Here is a 19692-nt window from a genome sequence, read left to right as displayed (position 1 = left end):
CTTACAAGACCTAAGTTTTTTCATTCTTTGTATTGTTTATGAATATGTCTCTTAACCTTCCGATGACCAACCTTTTTTTGTTGCACGGATGACGGGATGACCAATGGAGGTAAAAAATGACAATTGACAAAAAAATAAGTTGTTTTAAGAAATAAAATAATGTATTCGTAATTTTAATATTAGTATTGTACTAATAAATGATAAATAAACATTAGTAAAACATATTTTAATCACATCTGTACCAAAACAGGAATCATCATTCTGAACATAGAACTAAAGAAATTTTAAAATATATACTAATTTACGTCGCCACGGGGTTTAACAAACAACTTTTTTTCAATATTGGAATGTTTCTTACAAGCAATTGCACATAATGGACCAGGGGTAGCCAAGTTCCTTGATAGTCTGAGCCATTTTTCAAAATTTGAAATGTTTCGAGAGCCGCAATTAAACAATTACCTAAAAAGTGTACAGAAGGTATTAAATTTTTCTCTCACTGTTTGGATTTCACGGATTTTAAAGTGAAATAAAATGGTTAACATCATTGTTTCAAATATTCAAATAATTCTACAATCAGCCTTTGCTAATTCAGGATAGTTCGATTCTTCATCATCCTTCCATCTTTTTCTGGGCTGCCTATTTATCTTCTATCGTCTTTTGAAAAAACACCGTCTTTAACACTCTGTCTTCCTCTGATTTACCATATGAACTGCCCATCTTATCTTAGCGAATAATTAGTTATACACTCTTAATTTAGATTGTCTTTTTAGCTGCTTAGATCTTAATAATGATGGTAGGGAGCATAATGTTCTATTCCACGCAACTATCCTTGCTGAGACCTCTTTTTAGATGAGCCCATCAGAATCAAAACCTGCTAAATCCTAAATTTTTCGTTCTGCTAAATCCAAACTAAAGTACAAATTTCTGAAGATGTAAGGGGCGTGCAGAAAAATTACAAATTGGTGTGCCACTTTATGATATTTATTGATGCCCCTTTGATTGAAAAATACTGGATACCTTTTGGAAAATTTACATTTTTAATGTTTTCTTTTAGCCTCCTGACAAAATTTCAACACATGGATCCAGCAGGTTTTGATTCTATAGGCCTCAGATGTAGTTGTCATATGTGATTACCGCCATATATTTAAACTCTTTTTTTACCAATTCCAAATTGTGGCCATTAATAGTTATAACTCTTTGGTCTTGGATTTTTGGTTATTAGTAGAGCTCGGGAAATATGCACTTAAAAACCCTAAAATATGCATGCAAATATGCACAAAAAACAGTTGAAATATGTACTAAAATATGCTTCTATGGATTTAATGCATGCGAATAAAAAACGCAGTAATTCTTGTATCGAAGGTGTTTAATTTATTCTATGCTAATATCACAAATAATATTTATTGAAATACCTATCACCTACATTATTATATTAATTTATTCTTTAAATTCATCATCATCATCATCATTCTTTATTATATTATTATTAAAGTTAAAACTATATGTCATTAAATGTTTTTCTAAATTTTCTAGAAAACACTGTGCCGTCTATCTGATCATAATTGTTCATACGCGGAAAATCTTCTTTCTACTTCACCCCTGTTGAGCTGCCCCCCCCCACGTTGTAGACATTAAAATACAAATATTAAAAAAATAAATTACGAGCTATTTATGAGCTTTCATATACCGTCAATTAAAAATGTTGGGCTTGTTACACTGGGCAGGAATTTAATATTTTTTGGGGGACTGACTCAGCTTCTATCCCACTACTTAAAAATAGAGATATTGAATCGACCTTTGCGGTAGAATTACGAGCTATTTGTGAGCTTTCGAAGTGATATAGTTTAGATTTTTGAGCTTATCCTCTTAACCCCCAAACAACCCTTTAAATGATTCAACTCAAGAGAAAAATGTTGAGTAAAATTAAAATATATCGTATCACGGATATAATTCATATAGCTTATAAATTTTAAGAATAAACTTTTAAAATATGAGTTATTCGATTACTGAGCTACAACCCCTTCGCAAGAAAAGCTCCCCATCTTCCCGGCTAAAGAGAGAGTTGTACTTAAAATGAACAAAATTAATTATTTTGCGACTACATATTGTTTACTAGTTTATGAGCTTGCAAAATACGCACATCTCGATTGTTTAATTGCAATTTCTTTTCTATCGTGCAGTCACTGAATGTAAAAATTAACTATTACTTTCGATTTCGGTCAACCTCCATCGATTTTCACGAAAATTGGTGAGTGGTTAGACGGTACCTCAATAAACAAAGGTGACATAGTGCCATCTTGGGCTTTTACCCTGGTGTGGATGCCACCACTTTTCGGGGGTGAAAATTACGTTTTTAAAAATAACCCCACAAATCGATAAAAGGACAAATTCTAAGGAAAATTTGTTATATAAAGTTATTAAAATAAATAAATAAATCAATACTTTTTGAGTTATCAAATATCAAACATTTTGGTTCTTCGTAAAAAAATGCATGTTTTAAAGCAGGTTTTCATAAATAACTCAAAATATGCACTTTTAGTAAATGCATATGCACTTATAAATTTTATCGAAAATATGCAAATATGCACTTAATATGCATTTTGCATATTTCCCGAGCTCTAGTTATTAGCATGTATTTTGCCTTCTCTTCATTTATTTGAAGGCCCAGACTACCTCATCGAGTTGTGAAAACAACTCTCTCACGTCTCTTGTGTAGATTGAGCGACTGCACCTATATCATCAGCAAATGACAATAATAGTTTTGATCCTCGATTCGCAAATCCTTCTGTCAGCTCAGATGATATTTTACTTATTACATATTCTAAGACCAAATTAAATAGCAACAGTGATAAGGGGTCTCCTTGTCCAAGTCATGATGTTACACTTGCGTCTTTTATATTTGTTGTCAGTAATTTAAGACATTTTAAAAACAAAAATTAAAAGTAAATCAGGTTCATTTATTGAGAGCCACAAATAATCCTTCAAAGAGCCACATGTGGCTCGCGATCCACAGTTTGGCCACCCCTGTAATAGACGGTATTCACTTAATATGAAATAGGAATATGGAAGGCCAAGGAAGTTCGTCTTTGACCCCAAATTCAGTAAAAATAATTTTTTTCTTAAAATATAGGGAATTTTTTATTACAAAATATTAGGATATCTAGAATGATATTAAAGTTATACAGTGAGGATGTTTGAGTTGGAATAAATTCATTATCTCTAGAATGGGAGAATTTGTAGGGAAATCCTGAGACAGATCGATTTTGATTTTTAAATTATGACTTTTAACCATATATATATAATAGTGACGTCATCCATCTGGGCGTGAGGATGTAATCGATAATTTTTTTTAAATGAGAGTAGGAGTCGCGCGGTAGCTCATTTGAAAGGTTAATTAATTCTCTATTCATTAATATAAACGTTAACATAATTATTTATACAGGGTGTCCAAAAAAGTTTTTTTAATTAAATTAATTGAGACAAAAAGAAGAGTGTATGTAATTCATTTATTTTAAAATACATTTGAGTGCTGTCAGAAAACAGAAGGAAATGTTTATTTGATAAATAAGCATTGTTTTTCGCTTAAATTCAATGTTAAATCTGCCCCCCACCTGTCTCTTAGCAGTTTGGACATTGAATTTGAGCGAAAAGTAATGTTTATTTGTGAAATAAACATTGTCACCTGTTGTTCTGACAGCAGTAAAATGTTTTTAATTAAATAAATTGCTTACATTCTTCTTTTTGTGCCAATTAATTTAATAAAAAAATGTTTTTTGAACATCCTGTATAAAATAATTATGTTAATATTTAAGTTACTGAATAAATAATTAAATAACCTTTTAAATGAGCTATCACACAACTCCTACTCTCATTTAAAAAAATCATCAATTACGTCATCACGCACAGATGCATGACGTCATTAGTATGATGTATGATGTATATGGAAAAAAGTCCAAATTTAAAAATAAAAATCGACCTGTCTCAGGATTTCTCTCCAAATTTACTGGTTCTCGAGATAATGAATTTATTCCAACTCAAACGTCCTCACTGTATAAAAAAATAATGAGTTTAAAATTTTTCTGATTTTAATAAATAAAAACCTACATTGGGTTCAAGATTTACCTCCCCTGGTCATCCGAAGGTTAATGTTTTTATAGGAAGCTCTGATGAAAGTACTTAGCTGATTTTAATAAATAATTTATTAAAATTTTGACTTATTTTATTTTTATTTATTCTTCGGTCGAATAGGACCTTAAAAATAAAGGTAAATATTCCTTCAAATGTGGTGATTATCAATAACGTCAATTATGTCAATAGTTACGCAAATCAACGTTAATTTCTTCTTCTTCAGCCTGTTTGCATCCACTACTGGATAAAGGCCTCCCCATGAGCTCTCCAGTCTTCTCTGTCTTGTTCTTCTTTGATGTCGTCTAGCCATATTTGTTGTGGTCTTCTTCTACTACGACTGTGTTCGCGTTATCTCCAATGTACAATGTTTCTCGTACATTTGTCGTTATTCTGCCGTGCCACGTGTCCTACCCAATTCCATTTCATTTGCGCAATTTTTCTAATTACATCTTCCACCGTCGTCCTGATTCTCACGTCCTCGTTTCGTATTTATTTATGTTCTCTCAGAGATACTCCCACCAACATAGTTCGTTCGATGGCCCTCGAACGTTAATTTACCAAATTACATCAAACGTTTTTCTTTTAGGTAACGCATTGTTTCCTATCTGTAGTTTATTTGAATTACATTTTTAGATTTAAATCAATCAGACGTTACAGTATTTCTCATGATCATCTTTCAGTGCGTCACAGTTTTTCGATTTCTTTCTAACGCATTAAATTGTAAGTGACAGAAGAAAAGGCACGTCGGTGATTATATTTCGTCGGTGACATTTTTATAACATTTATTCTAGTTATTCTAGTTGTCGATAGATGGCGCCATAATAAAAAAATAATTTTTTTTTAATTAGATAATTATACTACAAATATAATCTGTATCATTTATAAGACTATACAAATCAAAGAAAATACCAATTTATAAATGCAAGAATCACATTTGACTTGTTTTTATTCCAAATTGAAAATAAAATGTGACAACTGTCAGATTTAACTAAAATGTCATGTTAGAATAAATGTCATAAATGTGTATTATCACGGACTTACCCTTTCTCCTATCATTTGTTACGCACTAAAAAATGATTATGAAAAGGACAATACCTATTTATTAAGCTTATGTTCTTACCAAAATTATTTCGCCGCGCTAGTGTTTATTAAATAATATTTCTTGCACTCAGTGTATTTTTATTATTTACTGTATTATTATTTAATATATGAACCATACTAGTAATCTGGACTAAGAAATGTATAAATGTATAATTTTTAATTATAATTTTCATGATCTTAATACGATCAAAAATGTCATGATCAAGCTTAAATTCAAGGTCGGTATCATAAATCCTGGAAAAATCTCAAATTTTTATTACATTACTTTGGAATCTATAACCCATTAACCCAATAACTTTGACCATGATTTTCAAGGTCATATTTAAACGAAGATATATCCATTCTATTCATTGTTGCAGTTAGAAACATGGGTTCTCGCTCGAATAAGAACGCGTGACCTTGGCATGACCTTGAAGGTCAAGGTCAAAGTAAAGGTCGCTATTGGGTTGCCAGGAAAAAGTTCTAGACTACTATTGCTTTGCTTTGATCCTAACCTCTACATGTTGCCAGATAATCAGTAACTCCTGGAATTGGAATACCCGGTAATTTTTATAATTTTCCGAGTTTGTGCCTCTACATCTCAAAAGTCCTCCATCAGATGTAGATCTGCCCATGGGAACTTTCCATCAGGTGCTTCAAAGAGTATTTTCCCAAAGTATGAACTAAATCCGCTGGGACCTAATTTCTGTAACGTTTGTGGGGGGTACTTTGGACCAGAATAGAACTCTCACGAAAAAGCTTCATTAACTGTCATTTTGTATTGTGCAATAAAATCTCATTGAAAATGCATCTAAGAATGATACATGGTTTGGTCCAATTCACTTTGTGGATGTTAAACCTGACAATAAAATTAAAAAATCCGAATCATAGAAGGAAAGCACAGGATCGAAAAAAATCAACTGTCCCGATCGAGGAATTGTTTCATGTAGTTAGTTATCGATCGAGAAATACTCCAGCAGCTTGTTAACATAACAATAGCAAACTCTTAAAAACAACGATAGCACAAAAAGAGGAAGATTATACTCAACACAAAAACTGTATGCGGCATTTTACCAACGATCTCGATGTGTAACATTTCTCTGAAGATATTTATGGCTTCACTATTTTCTAATAAAAAGTAGACACAAAATTTTATTTATTTTTTTTTATTAGTTGAAATATATAATTTTGTATATTTTACTGATTAAAGAAAATGAGGGAAAGAAAATTTTGTATCTTATTACTTACCCAAATTTTTCCCAATACTCTCATGTATAGCATGAGTAATGGCGCCATTGGCTAAGGCGTCAAAACAGGCACTCAAAGCACAAGCACACGCACTTGTACCTATCAGGTATTCCAATATCATATTCCAGCCGATAACAAAAGCTATGAACTCACCCACGGTAACGTAGGAATACATATAAGCTGAGCCGGACGTATGAGGTACTCGTACGCCAAACTCTGCATAGCAAGCCCCTGAAAACAAATAAGACAAGCTGAAAATGCGACCATTATCATAAAGAAAACTTTGTTTATTTACGTATTTTAATTCATAATATGGAAAATTGCTATTATGAAAAGTTGTTTAGAATTAATAATTATGTTTTAATGTGCAATTATATCATTCTAATTTAAATGTTATGAACTATAAAGGTACTTTACTCTTGATCGAAATTAATATTTTTTATATACCTCGTATAAAATTAATAAAATTTTAAATACGATGGTTGTATCATAAATCTTAGAATATGAAGAGCTTTTTATGAAGAATAACTTTTCTTCGTCAAATTAAAAATAAAAGAGTTATAAATGAAAATGTTGTTGGTATCCATAATTTGAGAAAAATCTTCAAATATTTTTTTCCATTAGAAGGATGTAATTACACATATCAGACCATAATTTTTTATTCCAAACAATATTATTTCATATAGTCGGTTTGCTAAACTCAGACACAACTGGCTAGTGATTTTAGTCAATAATTAAAAAAAATTACTAAATAGTTAATAATTACTGAATAATTAGTAATTTTGCCAATTTTGGCAAAATTCGCAAAAAACAAAAAAATTACCTACTAAAATCACTAGCCTGTTGTGTCGAGTTTAGCGAACCGACTATAATAACAATTTTCATTTCATAACAAATGGAACAGTCCATTTACCATTAAAAGGGAGGCCGTATACTCGCATAAATATTTTTAAAGCTGCTAATAAATTATTGCTTTTAAAATATACTCAAATTGTATTTTTGAACATCTTATTTATTTTATATAATAATTAAATTCACTATTAAATGTCATTGATATTTTATTAATACTTAATTTAAAATTTAGTTTGACATTCACGAAGTGTCAAACTCAAATGTAAATAACCTACATATGATACTTTGCTAAAGAAATCGAGATTAAAAAACTAGTCTCCTTACTAGCAACGATTTCAGCTGACGTTTAGTATGTCGGCAGAAAATAAACGGATTGTGACGTCACATTTTAGATTTTGAGGTCGATTATCTCGAAGACAGTTAGAGATATCGAAGTGCCGTTTTCAGATTTGGATTCAGAAGAAAAACTACATAAGAATCCATCGATAAATCTGATCTGAGTATTGCAGGAGCGACAGCGCAATAACACACATTTATAAACGAAAAGTTTTCGTTGAAAATATTAATCTTTAAATAGTCACTTTACATCCAGATTGTATAAAATATACAGTAAATTGTCGGGTACAGTAATTTTGCAAAAATATTTTTCTTGATTTTTACGTATTTTTTAATATATTCATAATTGGTTTTAATAGCTTCGTAATTCACCATGGAAAAAGATAACAACAAATTCACTTTGTTTTCTGGATGTGTTAATCACATAAGAATATACAGGATAAGCAACCAAAGTTTACAGAAAACCAAGCCACGGCTAACAACACTTACGAGAGGTCAAAGAACTGTATCATCTATTGTAGACACTGTATCGATTTTACTACTACAAATTTAAATAAAATCTTGTCATGTACGGAAGTGCTCCCATATTATCTTGTCAAGATAATTGTCTCCAAGAGTTCGTCAGCTGTTTGTGGCATCCCCTAGGTAACAATTTCTCCCCTGTAGCATGCACACTATGTGCATGGTGGTGTTATATATTATTGGGACCAATTGAGGGGATCAGATGCTAAGGAGTACAAGTGATAAAATGGTTCAATTGAGAAAAACGAAGTCAAAGTTAAATTTACATAGTAAATTCTACAGCAAATCAATCACTTATGAACTTATTTTGAATTAATTTTATACCTTTTATTTATCTAATTGTAAAAGCTTTTGTAAAGTTAGTATTTATTTTCATTCAAAATATTTGAAATTTGGAAAAAACGTCCGCACTTGTACCACTCTGCTTCAAATTTTGCACTTGTTTCTCTTTGTACCTTAAGAATTTCTTAAATTCTTAAACTAAAATAAAAGAAAAATTACGTAAAAATTAAAATAATTTTATTTATGAAAACTTACTTGGTCATTTTGTGTACATTTCACTTATTTTGAATAATTTTTTAAGGGCTTGATTTGCAAAGATACTTAACAAATCACCAAAAATAATATTCAACACCTTACAGACAAAGAGATACAAGTGAAGTTATACCTGTTTGTCGCAAACTGTTTTTAAATATTTCATAAGTAGTCAAACTAGAACCACCAGTAGTTTAATTCACCTGTATCTCTTTCCCACTCAATTTTTAGTACTATCTAGTATTGTTTTGTGCACTTTACTCAGTTTACAATATTTTGTCACTTGTACCCCTTAGCATCTAATCCCCTCAATTATTATGGCGGGCTAACTGGTATTTAAGTGTATATATATTTTATGTTTGTGTGTGTCTGTCAGTGTATGTCACGTATAATAAAAAAAATTTACAATTATTAACATAGTTTCAGCTCCTATATTATGTTTTCAGTTGATACCGTGTGTGTTTTACCTTATTTACAATGTTCTATTATTCACTAAATCTATACTATAGGCCAGGGGTGGCCAAGCTCCTTGATAGCCAGAGCCACTTTTCGTAAGTTAAAATTTTTCGCGAGCCGCAATTAAAAACGTATTCAAAAAGTATGTAAAGAAGGTACAATGTTTTTTAACAGAACTTTTATTTATTGAAAACAGAAATAAAATTACGAAATATTTAAACTTAATTACATTTTTGTTTTCTTTATTCTTCTTCTCGTTGTCCTTATGTCCAATAAGATAGTCGAACTTTGCTATCATCTATCACTTATCCATCTTTTACCCATTTCTTCCACGCCTTCCGGCCTTCTTCCCATTTCCTTCACCTGTTGCGCTGTGTTGCGTCTCTTGGCTCCGATTTTCTGGATTTGTTCCATCCACCCCTTTCTAGGTCTGCTCCTTCTTCTTTTCCCCTGTCTCTTGGCATCTGCCACCTTCTTTACTAGTCTGTTCTCGTTCATTCCAGTTATATGTCCAAACCAATTCAGGTTTCTTTTTCAATTTTTTCTCTCTGTTGGCCCCTGTCTTAGCATGTTTCTAATGTTTTCGTTTCTTTCTCTGTTCAACATTTGTTTTCCTTCTTTTGATAATTCTTTAAAATTTGGTGAATAATTTGTGGTAGCACTTCTCAGTATTTCTTTTAGATGCTGGTTAGTTAATACTGATATGTGTTAGGATTTCACGAATTTTAAAATAGAATTAAATGGCCCATACAAGTACTTTGTTTCTAATATGGAAATAATTCGACAAGCATCCTTTTTCAATTTAGAGTATGTACTTGGATTTTGGTACAAATTTCCAAAATTCGGTAATCGGCGTCGACTTATAGTTTTATTTTCGAGCTTGATCTTCTTGCGTCTCTATTAATTTTAATTCACCAGATGTTGTTTGGGTCATATATTGGTAATACGTACAAAAATTCAGTATGTATATGTATATATTTCAAATGAATTCAGAAAAAAATGAAGAGACGATTTAAAATATTTTAAGTCTTGAAATAAATTTTTGACTTCGGTCAATAAATATTCTTTCTAGCTTTTTTATTTACTCGTTAAGTTTTTCTAGTTTAATATTGTAACAAATTTTTAAGTCGAGTAAAATGACTAAATATACAAATCGGTCTAGAGTGGGTTGATTACTGACTTTTATGTCGCTTCACTCTTAATATTCTTTCGCGCAGTTTTCGATTTGTTATATCACTCTTAGCTTGGATGGAAATGGAATTTGTTACAAAGTTGCATTTGGTCTTTCATATTTGTTGTCAGTAATTTAAAAGACATTCTGAAACACATATGGAACGATAATAATTTTTTTTAAATAATAACGCAAAATTGAAAATAAGGATCTCGGGTACATTTATCGAGAGCCACAAGCAATTCTTCAAAGAGCCGCATGTGGCTCGCGAGCCGCAGTTTGGCCACCCCTGCTATAGACCATCTGGACGCGCTGCCGTGTCGAAAAATGGGATATATTTTTAACCCAGTTTATCCAATGCGGAGTCTTACTTAGTTGAGTAATTTGTGCTTGAACTTTAGAAAATTAAAATAAAAACCGTTAGGACTTAGGTCGGGACTGTGGGAAGGATGATAAAACAAGTCGACTTTTACTCACGTCCAAAATTCGATAGTTGTTAGTTAGATGTAAATCTGAATTGAAAGAGGATTCGTAGTATAGTCGATTTGCTAATCTGAGACACAACTGTCTACAATGCAATCACAAGAAAAATGCACTAAATAGAAATAAACAAACCAAGACACGTTGAATGTTCGAGGAGCACTCTCAAATCATGATTTAGGAGTGGTCCTCGTGCTTGTTTATTTCTAGTGCATCCAGGGCCGCGTTTAGGTCAAATGACGCCCTAGGCAATTCTCTAGTAGCCGCCCTTCAAACATGTACTATTTATGCGAAAAAAAATGCAAGCAGAATTTTTTATTTAAAAAAGAATGTTAGGTCCTTCAAATAATGTTTGGAAATGTGTTAAAAATATTCTTTATTTTACATCAGGCGTAATGTTACATACTTATTACTATTATAAGTATGTTTGAGCGTTTTGACCTGTGCCCAATGCATACGTTTTTATGCATGATACGTAGAAATGGCCTGTTTGTAGGCGCGCCTACTCGTTCTATTTTAAATGAGTAATGCATTGAAAACACTACTCAAGCACAATGTGTTTATAGCTTTGTTTAACAATAAAAAAACTTATTTTTAACAATGCAAATAATCAAAATCGGTATAATTTGACATGAACTTTCAAATGCGGTAAGCAGAATTGCTATTTTATTTTTTAATCAAAAGTTATTCGGGTTCAAAAATTGCAATTTTTCAATATTTCAACCGCGTTTATCTCGAAAACTATGCATCCTACGAAAAAACTTGTAACAACATTTTTTGCTTAGAATGACCCAAAAAAATAGAAAAAAAATGTTTGTTTTGCTAAGAATCGATGTTGTGTAATTCCTCAAGTTCTTTGTTTATAACAATTTTATCGACATCCGGATCAACTGTTAACCAAAAAATTCGTGTTCTACGGGACAAAATACATAAAAAACTTGGGTAGGTCCATTTGAATAACGTAGGCCGTTGTACCTACTTTAGTTATTGTAGACCTATAGGAAGAAAACCTATTCGGGTCCTGTCTAGAGGCAACGTCCGTTTTATTAATTATTAACAATGATTTAATGTGTGTGTAATATTTTTGAAATTTTTATGTAATTTCTACATACATTACAAATATTCAATTTTATTATAAATGTATTAATTAATAAAGGGTCTAATTTGTTTAAACATCCCTTGAAAAAATATTTTTTTTTCCAAAAATCTATTTTTTTAATCATATTCATATCATTAATGATTACAGAAAAAGTTCAAGTATATTTTAATAAATAAATTATTTTTATTAAATAATTATTTATTGAACATAATTTATTTATTAAAGCATACCTTAACTTTTTCTATTAATAATGATAGTATGATTACAAAAAATGGATTTTTGAGAAAAAATTATTATAATCTCAAAATATAATATTTTCAAAAATTGTTTAAAAAAATTAGACTGTTTATTAATTAATAAATGTCTAGACAAATCACATATTTGTAATATACACGAAAGTACATAGAAATTAAAAGAAGAAAGATCGAAATCCATTGAGTAGGTCCCAAGATATACAAAATGATAGTAGTTTTAAGTTGGTTTTTTAGTCTTTGAACTCATTCATTTGTCTTCTCCCGCCAGGTAGCTGACAACTTTTTAGTTATTGTTAACCTATAGAATGAAAACCTACGTCATGTTTCCTGCCTAGAGTTCGGGTCCATTTTTTAATTATTAACAATTTATTGCAATCAAAGCAGTAGCACCCCCTTCACTTACCATGACTAGTCACCATTTGAACTACATTTTTAAAAATTCGAGTAAAATATCACCTTTTCGAATATGTAAAAAGATGTTTTCTACGGACAATATTTTTTATCACATATAACAATTTTTTATCTTTTATTAATACATTTTGATAGCATCACTTTTCTATTTTCATTTGGCATACGCAGAATTGTCCTATCTTCATTATTTTCTGTCATTTGTTATTGCAAACAAAGGTCTCTGGGATAAACAAATAGAATAACTTTTAAACTAATTAATGGATCAGTCTAATATTTTGAGGGTTTGTTATGTACCCCAATACCCAACTTTGAGTGAAACACTACAGTTCTAAGTTCGTTTTAGTAAAAGTTATTAATAAATAACGATTTTCAGTTATTTTGCAGTTACGAAGCAACAAATTCACTTTTTGACTTTCAAAAATCGTCATTTTAAAGGTTTTTCAATGTTCTAAAAAAATAAATTTTGTAATTTTATGTCAACTATTTAGCTTTTTAATTGAGTGCAAGAATGGAAAAAATCGCGTTGATTGCACTAAATTTTTAATAATTAAAAAACGGACGCGAACTCTAGGCAGGAAATATGTAGGATTTCATCCTTAAGGTCAACAATAACTAAAAAAGTAGTCAGGCTAGTGTCCCGAACATGGTATATTTCTTGCTTATCTACTTGTAATAATACAGTTTGAAAATCCCAACTCTAACTCGATGTCCTACTGTAGACAAGTCAAATTTTTAGTTTCTGCAACATGTGCAATATTGAAGTGTTCAATGGCCCACCGCCTTTGCCCAGCTGCCGGCGACCTAATAATCACTAAATTTATGACTTCCGTCCTTTTTTAATGAATAGTGTTAATATAAAAGAATGCTACGTTTGTTTTATTTTTGTTATGAATGCAATTTGTTTTATTCTATTTAGAAATGAATGCCCACTTCTATTTCATTGATGGATGAACATACATACTTGCTATTCGATTTTAATTTTTATATACAAATATTTTTTTGTACAGTATTTTTGCCGCCCTCTCACAATTCGCCGCCCTAGGCAACTGCCTATATTGCCTAATGGATAAATCAGCCCTGAGTGCATCTTTATTCTGATTGTAGTGTAGACTGTTGGGTCTCAGATTAGCGAATCGACTATAACATACATACAATTCGTATAATAGCCCAATAGATTACCGTTTTGGAGTGTAATTTTCAAGGTCAACTCCGAATTGCATTAAAATTTGGATTTAGGTTCTACTTACCCTCCACTTCAAAGTTGAATTTGTGCCGTTGGTTGCTTTTACTTGGTGGGTTACACTCACCCCTTCCTGGGGGGGGTGAAAAACGAGTGTTTAAAATAAGCCCGGAAATGAATCCATTGACAGATTATAAGCAACTTTCGTTCTATAATGTTTTTACGTAAGTCAATACTTTTCCAGTTATTCGCGATTGAACATGTTGATTTTTCGACAAAAAAACTACGTTTTCAGACCGTTTTCCGCAAATAACTCAAAAAGTAAATATTTTATCGAAAAAAATGTTCTTAGCAAAAGTGTAGCTTATAAAAAAAAAACGAAAAAAAAGGTGCACCAGTAAGTCTATAAATTGAGTAAAAGCAAAGTTGTAGCTCATGAAAAATACGTTCTTATTCGTCTAATTCCAAATCGAATAATTCAACGCGAAATCACCGGAAAACTAAGCACTTTTCGGAAAAAGATTAACATTTTTAAAATATCTAAAAATAGCTTTAAATTTGTTTTTTACAAAAGTTTCTAGCATCAAAAATAAATGAGTTACACTGAAAAAAAGTTGGCCCCTTTTTTGGTAGAAAAAGTCGTGAAAACCTCCCTCTATTTAGCACCCTAAATAAAATTAATCGTTACCGCTTTACAATTTCTTTTAACTGAATGTGTATTGTTTATATGATCTGTAAGTTTGATTGGTTTGAAGTACTTATTTTTGAAAAAATTCGGTTTTATATTAAAAAAATTTTTTCAAAAAATTTTTAAAAGTAAATTTTTTCAAAATAAATTAAAAAGTATTAGTGATAAGAAAAATCTTAAAGAGTAAAAAAATGTAGGTTTTGCTATTAAAAATATGCCAGTTTCATTTTGTTTTTACGTAAGACAAAAATTGGTTAAGATATCGCTGTTCAAAATTTGCATACACTCGTGATTAGTGACCCGTTCAAGCCTTTTCAACTGTAACCTTCTCAAAAATAAGCACTTTAAACCGGTGAGAAAAAAAATAGATAAATAAGTAAATTGTTTGTGAAGCGGTAGCGATTAATTTCATTTGGGGAGATTTTCATGATTTTTTTACAAAAAAAGTGGGCCTACTTTATGTTGAGCGTAAATTTCTTATTTTTAATGCTAGAAACTTTTGTAAACAATTTAAATAAAGCTTTTTATAAACACTTTAAAAACTTTAAATGAGTTTTTCCCCAAAAATGTTTAATTTTTTGGTGATTTCACCTTGAAATATTTGATTTGGAATTAGACGAATAAGAACGTATTTTTCATGAGCTACAACTATTTTTACTCGACTGATAGACTTTACTGAGACCATTTTTTTTTTATTTTTATGAGCTACGCTTCTGTTAAGGATATTTTTTTACGATCAAATATTTACTTTTTGAGTTATTTGAGAAAAACCGTCTGAAAACGTAGTTTTTGTTTAAATAAACATTTTAAATCGCAAATAAGTCGAAAAGTATTGACTTACATAGAAAACTCTATAGAACAAAAGCTGCTTAAAATCAGTCAATTTATCCATTTCCGGACTTATCTTGAACGTATGTTTTTTCACCCCCAAGAAGGGGTGACTTGTAACGGTTTGACGTTACGAAATCATTTTTGTACTTTTAAATTATTTTTATAATTATTTTCCCTTAATCTAATTTAAATTCTCTAATTTTCTCGCAATCAACTATTTACGTGACGTCATACTTCGGTGTACGGAACGTACTCTACGCCACCTAGTGGCGAATAGGACCTCGCGTTCTGAAAGTTTGACGTTTGCCTTGTAAGAGAAGCGGATCTCGCTCGTCACTTGATTTGTGAGCCCGGGATAGGCAGGTCGCGTCGCAGACGTCGCAGTACCCAAAATGGCGGAATCTTTTTCATAAGTAGTAAGCCTTTATTGGGAAATAAAGTTCCCTAGGATGTACATGGTTTTCACAGTGTTTTCCCAGAATCCATCCAGTGTTTTCTAGAGGAAAAACAGTAATGAAGAACTGAAAGATCCGGTAAATAGATGCATATTTTTTTACATACAGAGGTTAATGACATGCATGTTACATTATTTTTACATCTAATCAAATATTTCTTCCAATTCAATTTTCCTAGTAAATTTATTAGTTGAATTTAGTATAGTTTAATTAGGCCCATATCTATATATAATATCCATTCGGAGAAAATTCTAATAGTTTTAATTTTTGGTTATACTAAAGTCACTTTCAACATCAATATAATAAGTATCCTATAATTATTCTAAAGAAATCATATTTATTATGTATTTAAATCCCAAATCCACGTGTCTGGAATTTGAATTTGTCACATAGGTACATTAATTTTTGTCAAGGTCATGTATACAGTAATTTTTTGTGAGTAACTAATGGCTTTTTTTACATTGAAATCAATACTAAAACCACTTCCTTAGTTTCTCTTTTTCTTACACTTTTCCATTAAAACTAAGCCTGGGAAAATATTTGTTTTAGCCTTTTGGGGAAACAATATTATACTTGACACATGAGAAGTCATGGACCCTCACCCATCTGAGAGGAACCTTCTATTCCGGCCACAGTCAAGTCACTATTGCGTTTAGTCACTTGGGAAGCCAACTTTTGGGACATTCCAGCTCCATTTTCGTCTTGGCACCTATGCCTACAGGAGGCATGATTTGGCATCATCCTGGTGCTCATTTTCGGGGGTGCAGCAGCAGCCTCTTTAGAAGACGTTTGGGTTTGTTTTGGGAACATTTAGTGTTGTGCCTTTAGTAACTATTGTGTCTTTATATCACAGATATTTAGTTAATGCATTATGTTTATTCAATATTTTTCTAAAGATTTAACTTGCATTTATTTGATTTTTGATATAGGTACATACAGTCCATCTAATTTACTTACCGTTGCATGTCATTATTTACGTTAGAGATCTAAGTTGACATTGTTGTCCAATTACAAAAAATTCTTGAATTCATTTTAAATCAAATACATCACACAATTTTTGCGGAAGAGAATTATACAGCAAAACAAATTAATATTCAATGTAAATAAATAAAAACTTTAAAAATAGAAAACAAGAATTAAGTTATAATCTTACGTTAAAGTACATAATAAAAACAGTAACTATAATGAAACAAATACTTATAGTAAAGAATATAAACAAATATGAAGTGTCATCACCGCAACTGTCAAATAAATGTTACCAATTTATGCCAAAATATCACCTTCGTTCGATTATAGTTACAGTGTATTCCGAACAAATATGATTCTCATAAAAACGCTTTAAAATCCGTTTATACAAATTAAATGAAACATATTATTGTGTATTTCTTTATGTTAACGTTAATAGAAATCTTTAAATATTATTTCTACGCGTATATAATAAAATATGCGTAGTGGCTGTAACGCCAGTGTACTCGGCAAAGTGATTCTAAAAAAGAACACACCTACCGCCTAAATATTTCGTGTTTTTATCATGTGACGTCTCGGGCTATGACGCGGATGACGTGCAACGGTAAGTAAATTAGATGGAGTATATATAAGTTTGGCATGTTCCCAAACATATAGAATTTTGCGGTGTTGTACGTTGAGCTCAACGTATTTGCCAAAATTATTAGGTTTTTATATTTTATTGTTTATTTAGGTCGATTTCATGTCATTATATAATTTTAGTTTGTATTAGTTGCTTGTTTCCCAAATATTCCGTTGTTCATTTGCTTTTCTTAAATTGTTTGGTTAATTCAAGTCGTTGTATATTTATCTTACTTCATTTATTTAGCGTTCATTCATTAACTTTGATTATTTCATTATTGTATTTTCTCTTAGTCAGGCTTGTGCCTGCTTATTTATTTGTATTATTTTCATCTTTGTCGGTTTCAATTTAGTGGTACGTAGCAAGCGTACTATAACCATTTGGTAGAGGTCTCATGTGAGTTGTACCCTATATTATGTAAGTAAGAGGTACTTATATAATTTTGTAACCGGTAACATTATTGTTGTTATCTTAGATATAACTTTTGTCATGTTAGAGTCACAGTATATGCATTGTTTAACTCAGAGATTGTTAAAAATCTGGTAGTTAATTATAATAAATGTTTATTTATTTTGTATATCATTAATTCTAATGCCCTTTATATTTACATTTACTTATATATTTAATATTTGACAGTAGTGTAAGATACCTGGGAGAATGATCGAAGATCATTTTCTTGGCGCCCATGATTGGTTAGTGTTATTTTATTTGTTCTTCTTTAGCAATTATTTTCCTTTATACATTTTCAGTACAATATTCTGATCTTAGTATAGGTATACCTTTTCTCGTCATCATTATCTACTTTGATCTACTGTTCTTCGACAGGCATGCAAACGAGCCGTATCCATCCTTGAGTGTCAAGTTGTTCTCTTGCATCTCTTGCTAGCCAACTCTATTCAGTTTGCCTCTGTCTCTTCATACTTCTACTTCTATAATCAGTCCATCTATTTATACATCTTATCATTTCCCCCTTCATAATACTACTGCAAAAAGTAGTATTTTCCTACTTCGCTACTTTCTCAACGTAGAAGCCACCTCACCCTCTCTTCATTCTTGTTCCACTAGTTATCTGCATTTTCCTTACTTCTGTTGGAGTTTAGCTTCCTCTTTACTTCCACTCCAACAGAAGTATCTCTTTTTTGTTACAGACTGTCACCCTCCAAGTAAAAGCAACCAACGACACAATTTCAACTTTGAAGTGGAGGGTAAGTAGAACCTAAATCCAAATTTTTATGCAATTCGGAGTTGCCCCTAAAATTTACACGGTATCGCCGTATTTCCAGTTGATTTACTGGGCTATAAGGACATTGAGACAACCCCGTATCATGTTGAAACTATTTGGTGCTAGATTTAAAGATCCATTAATAAATTCATTTTTAATTTTTTTTCCTACATTGATTGGCTACGTAATGGAAATAGTACCCGTTATTAAACTTTCTTACATTCTTTTGCAAATTCCATTATTGGTTTGTATTGAGAAACCATATTGTATCACATATTATTCGCTTGTATCTACTATTTCTACATTTTTACAATATTTTTATATTCCTCTCACAAATTCAAATGTATAACATCCCCAAGCTTTAAACCACTTTTAAATCGAGACATCTCCTCTTCACTACCATGTCTATTTATACTCTGGGCTAATTAGCAAAATACAAGGAAAAGTTATTTACCAGCAATTTTATTGCTGGAATCGAATATTATGACTGTATATATTAATAATATAGGTAAGCAAAGTCCGCAGATAGTGTGCTACTTTTTTTATAAACAAAATGGCGCCCGAAAATCGTGTTTTTCAATTTTTCCCTTTCCCGATAGGCTCTTGCTTGTAGATTATAATTCCAGAAGCCGATGGAAATTGAATGAACAGTTTAACAACAATTGAATTATTAAATAATAATTTACGGTCGCTATAATAACCACAATAATTATGTTACATAAGAATAATTATGATTTTTGTATAAAAAGACACTGTACCTATGTAATGTACTTTACAGAATTGAAATTGAACTATTTAAGCGGCCTCAAGAATATTTTAAAATTATAAACAATTTTTTGGCGTATAAACAAATAGAATATCTCGGGAAATAGGCTATTGATTATGTACTATAGAAAGGAACTACAACGTTAACGGGGTTTTATTATTTCATATGGCCACTGAATCTCTATATATGAAAAAACCGCGGAGTGCTACCATTTGAAGGGGTGCGTTTTTGAGAAATGGGTGAATTAGTCCCTGGGCACAGGTTACATTAGGGTGAGTTCTATGCACTTTTGGTACAAACACGTCTACATAGAAATTGTTCCTGGTTAAATTTCCTATCTAAATATAACTTTTAAAAGTCAAAGATACTTTTTTTTACAAAAATATATTCA

General features: G+C 31.0%; 1 protein-coding gene across 1 annotated transcript in view; it reads right to left on the bottom strand.

Annotated features, from left to right (window-relative positions):
- The window catches only part of LOC114337914 (probable cationic amino acid transporter), a 1427575-nt gene that overhangs the window by 507181 nt on the left and 900702 nt on the right, over nt 1–19692 (bottom strand). The window contains exon 4 of the mRNA XM_050641785.1: nt 6457–6687. Within this exon, the coding sequence (XP_050497742.1) occupies nt 6457–6687 (231 nt within the window). The remainder of the gene's footprint in view (nt 1–6456; nt 6688–19692) is intronic.

The sequence above is a fragment of the Diabrotica virgifera genome, chromosome 1 (assembly GCF_917563875.1).
Source record: "Diabrotica virgifera virgifera chromosome 1, PGI_DIABVI_V3a".
Taxonomy (NCBI): Eukaryota; Metazoa; Arthropoda; class Insecta; order Coleoptera; family Chrysomelidae; genus Diabrotica; species Diabrotica virgifera.
This window is presented reverse-complemented; position numbering and strand designations above follow the sequence as displayed.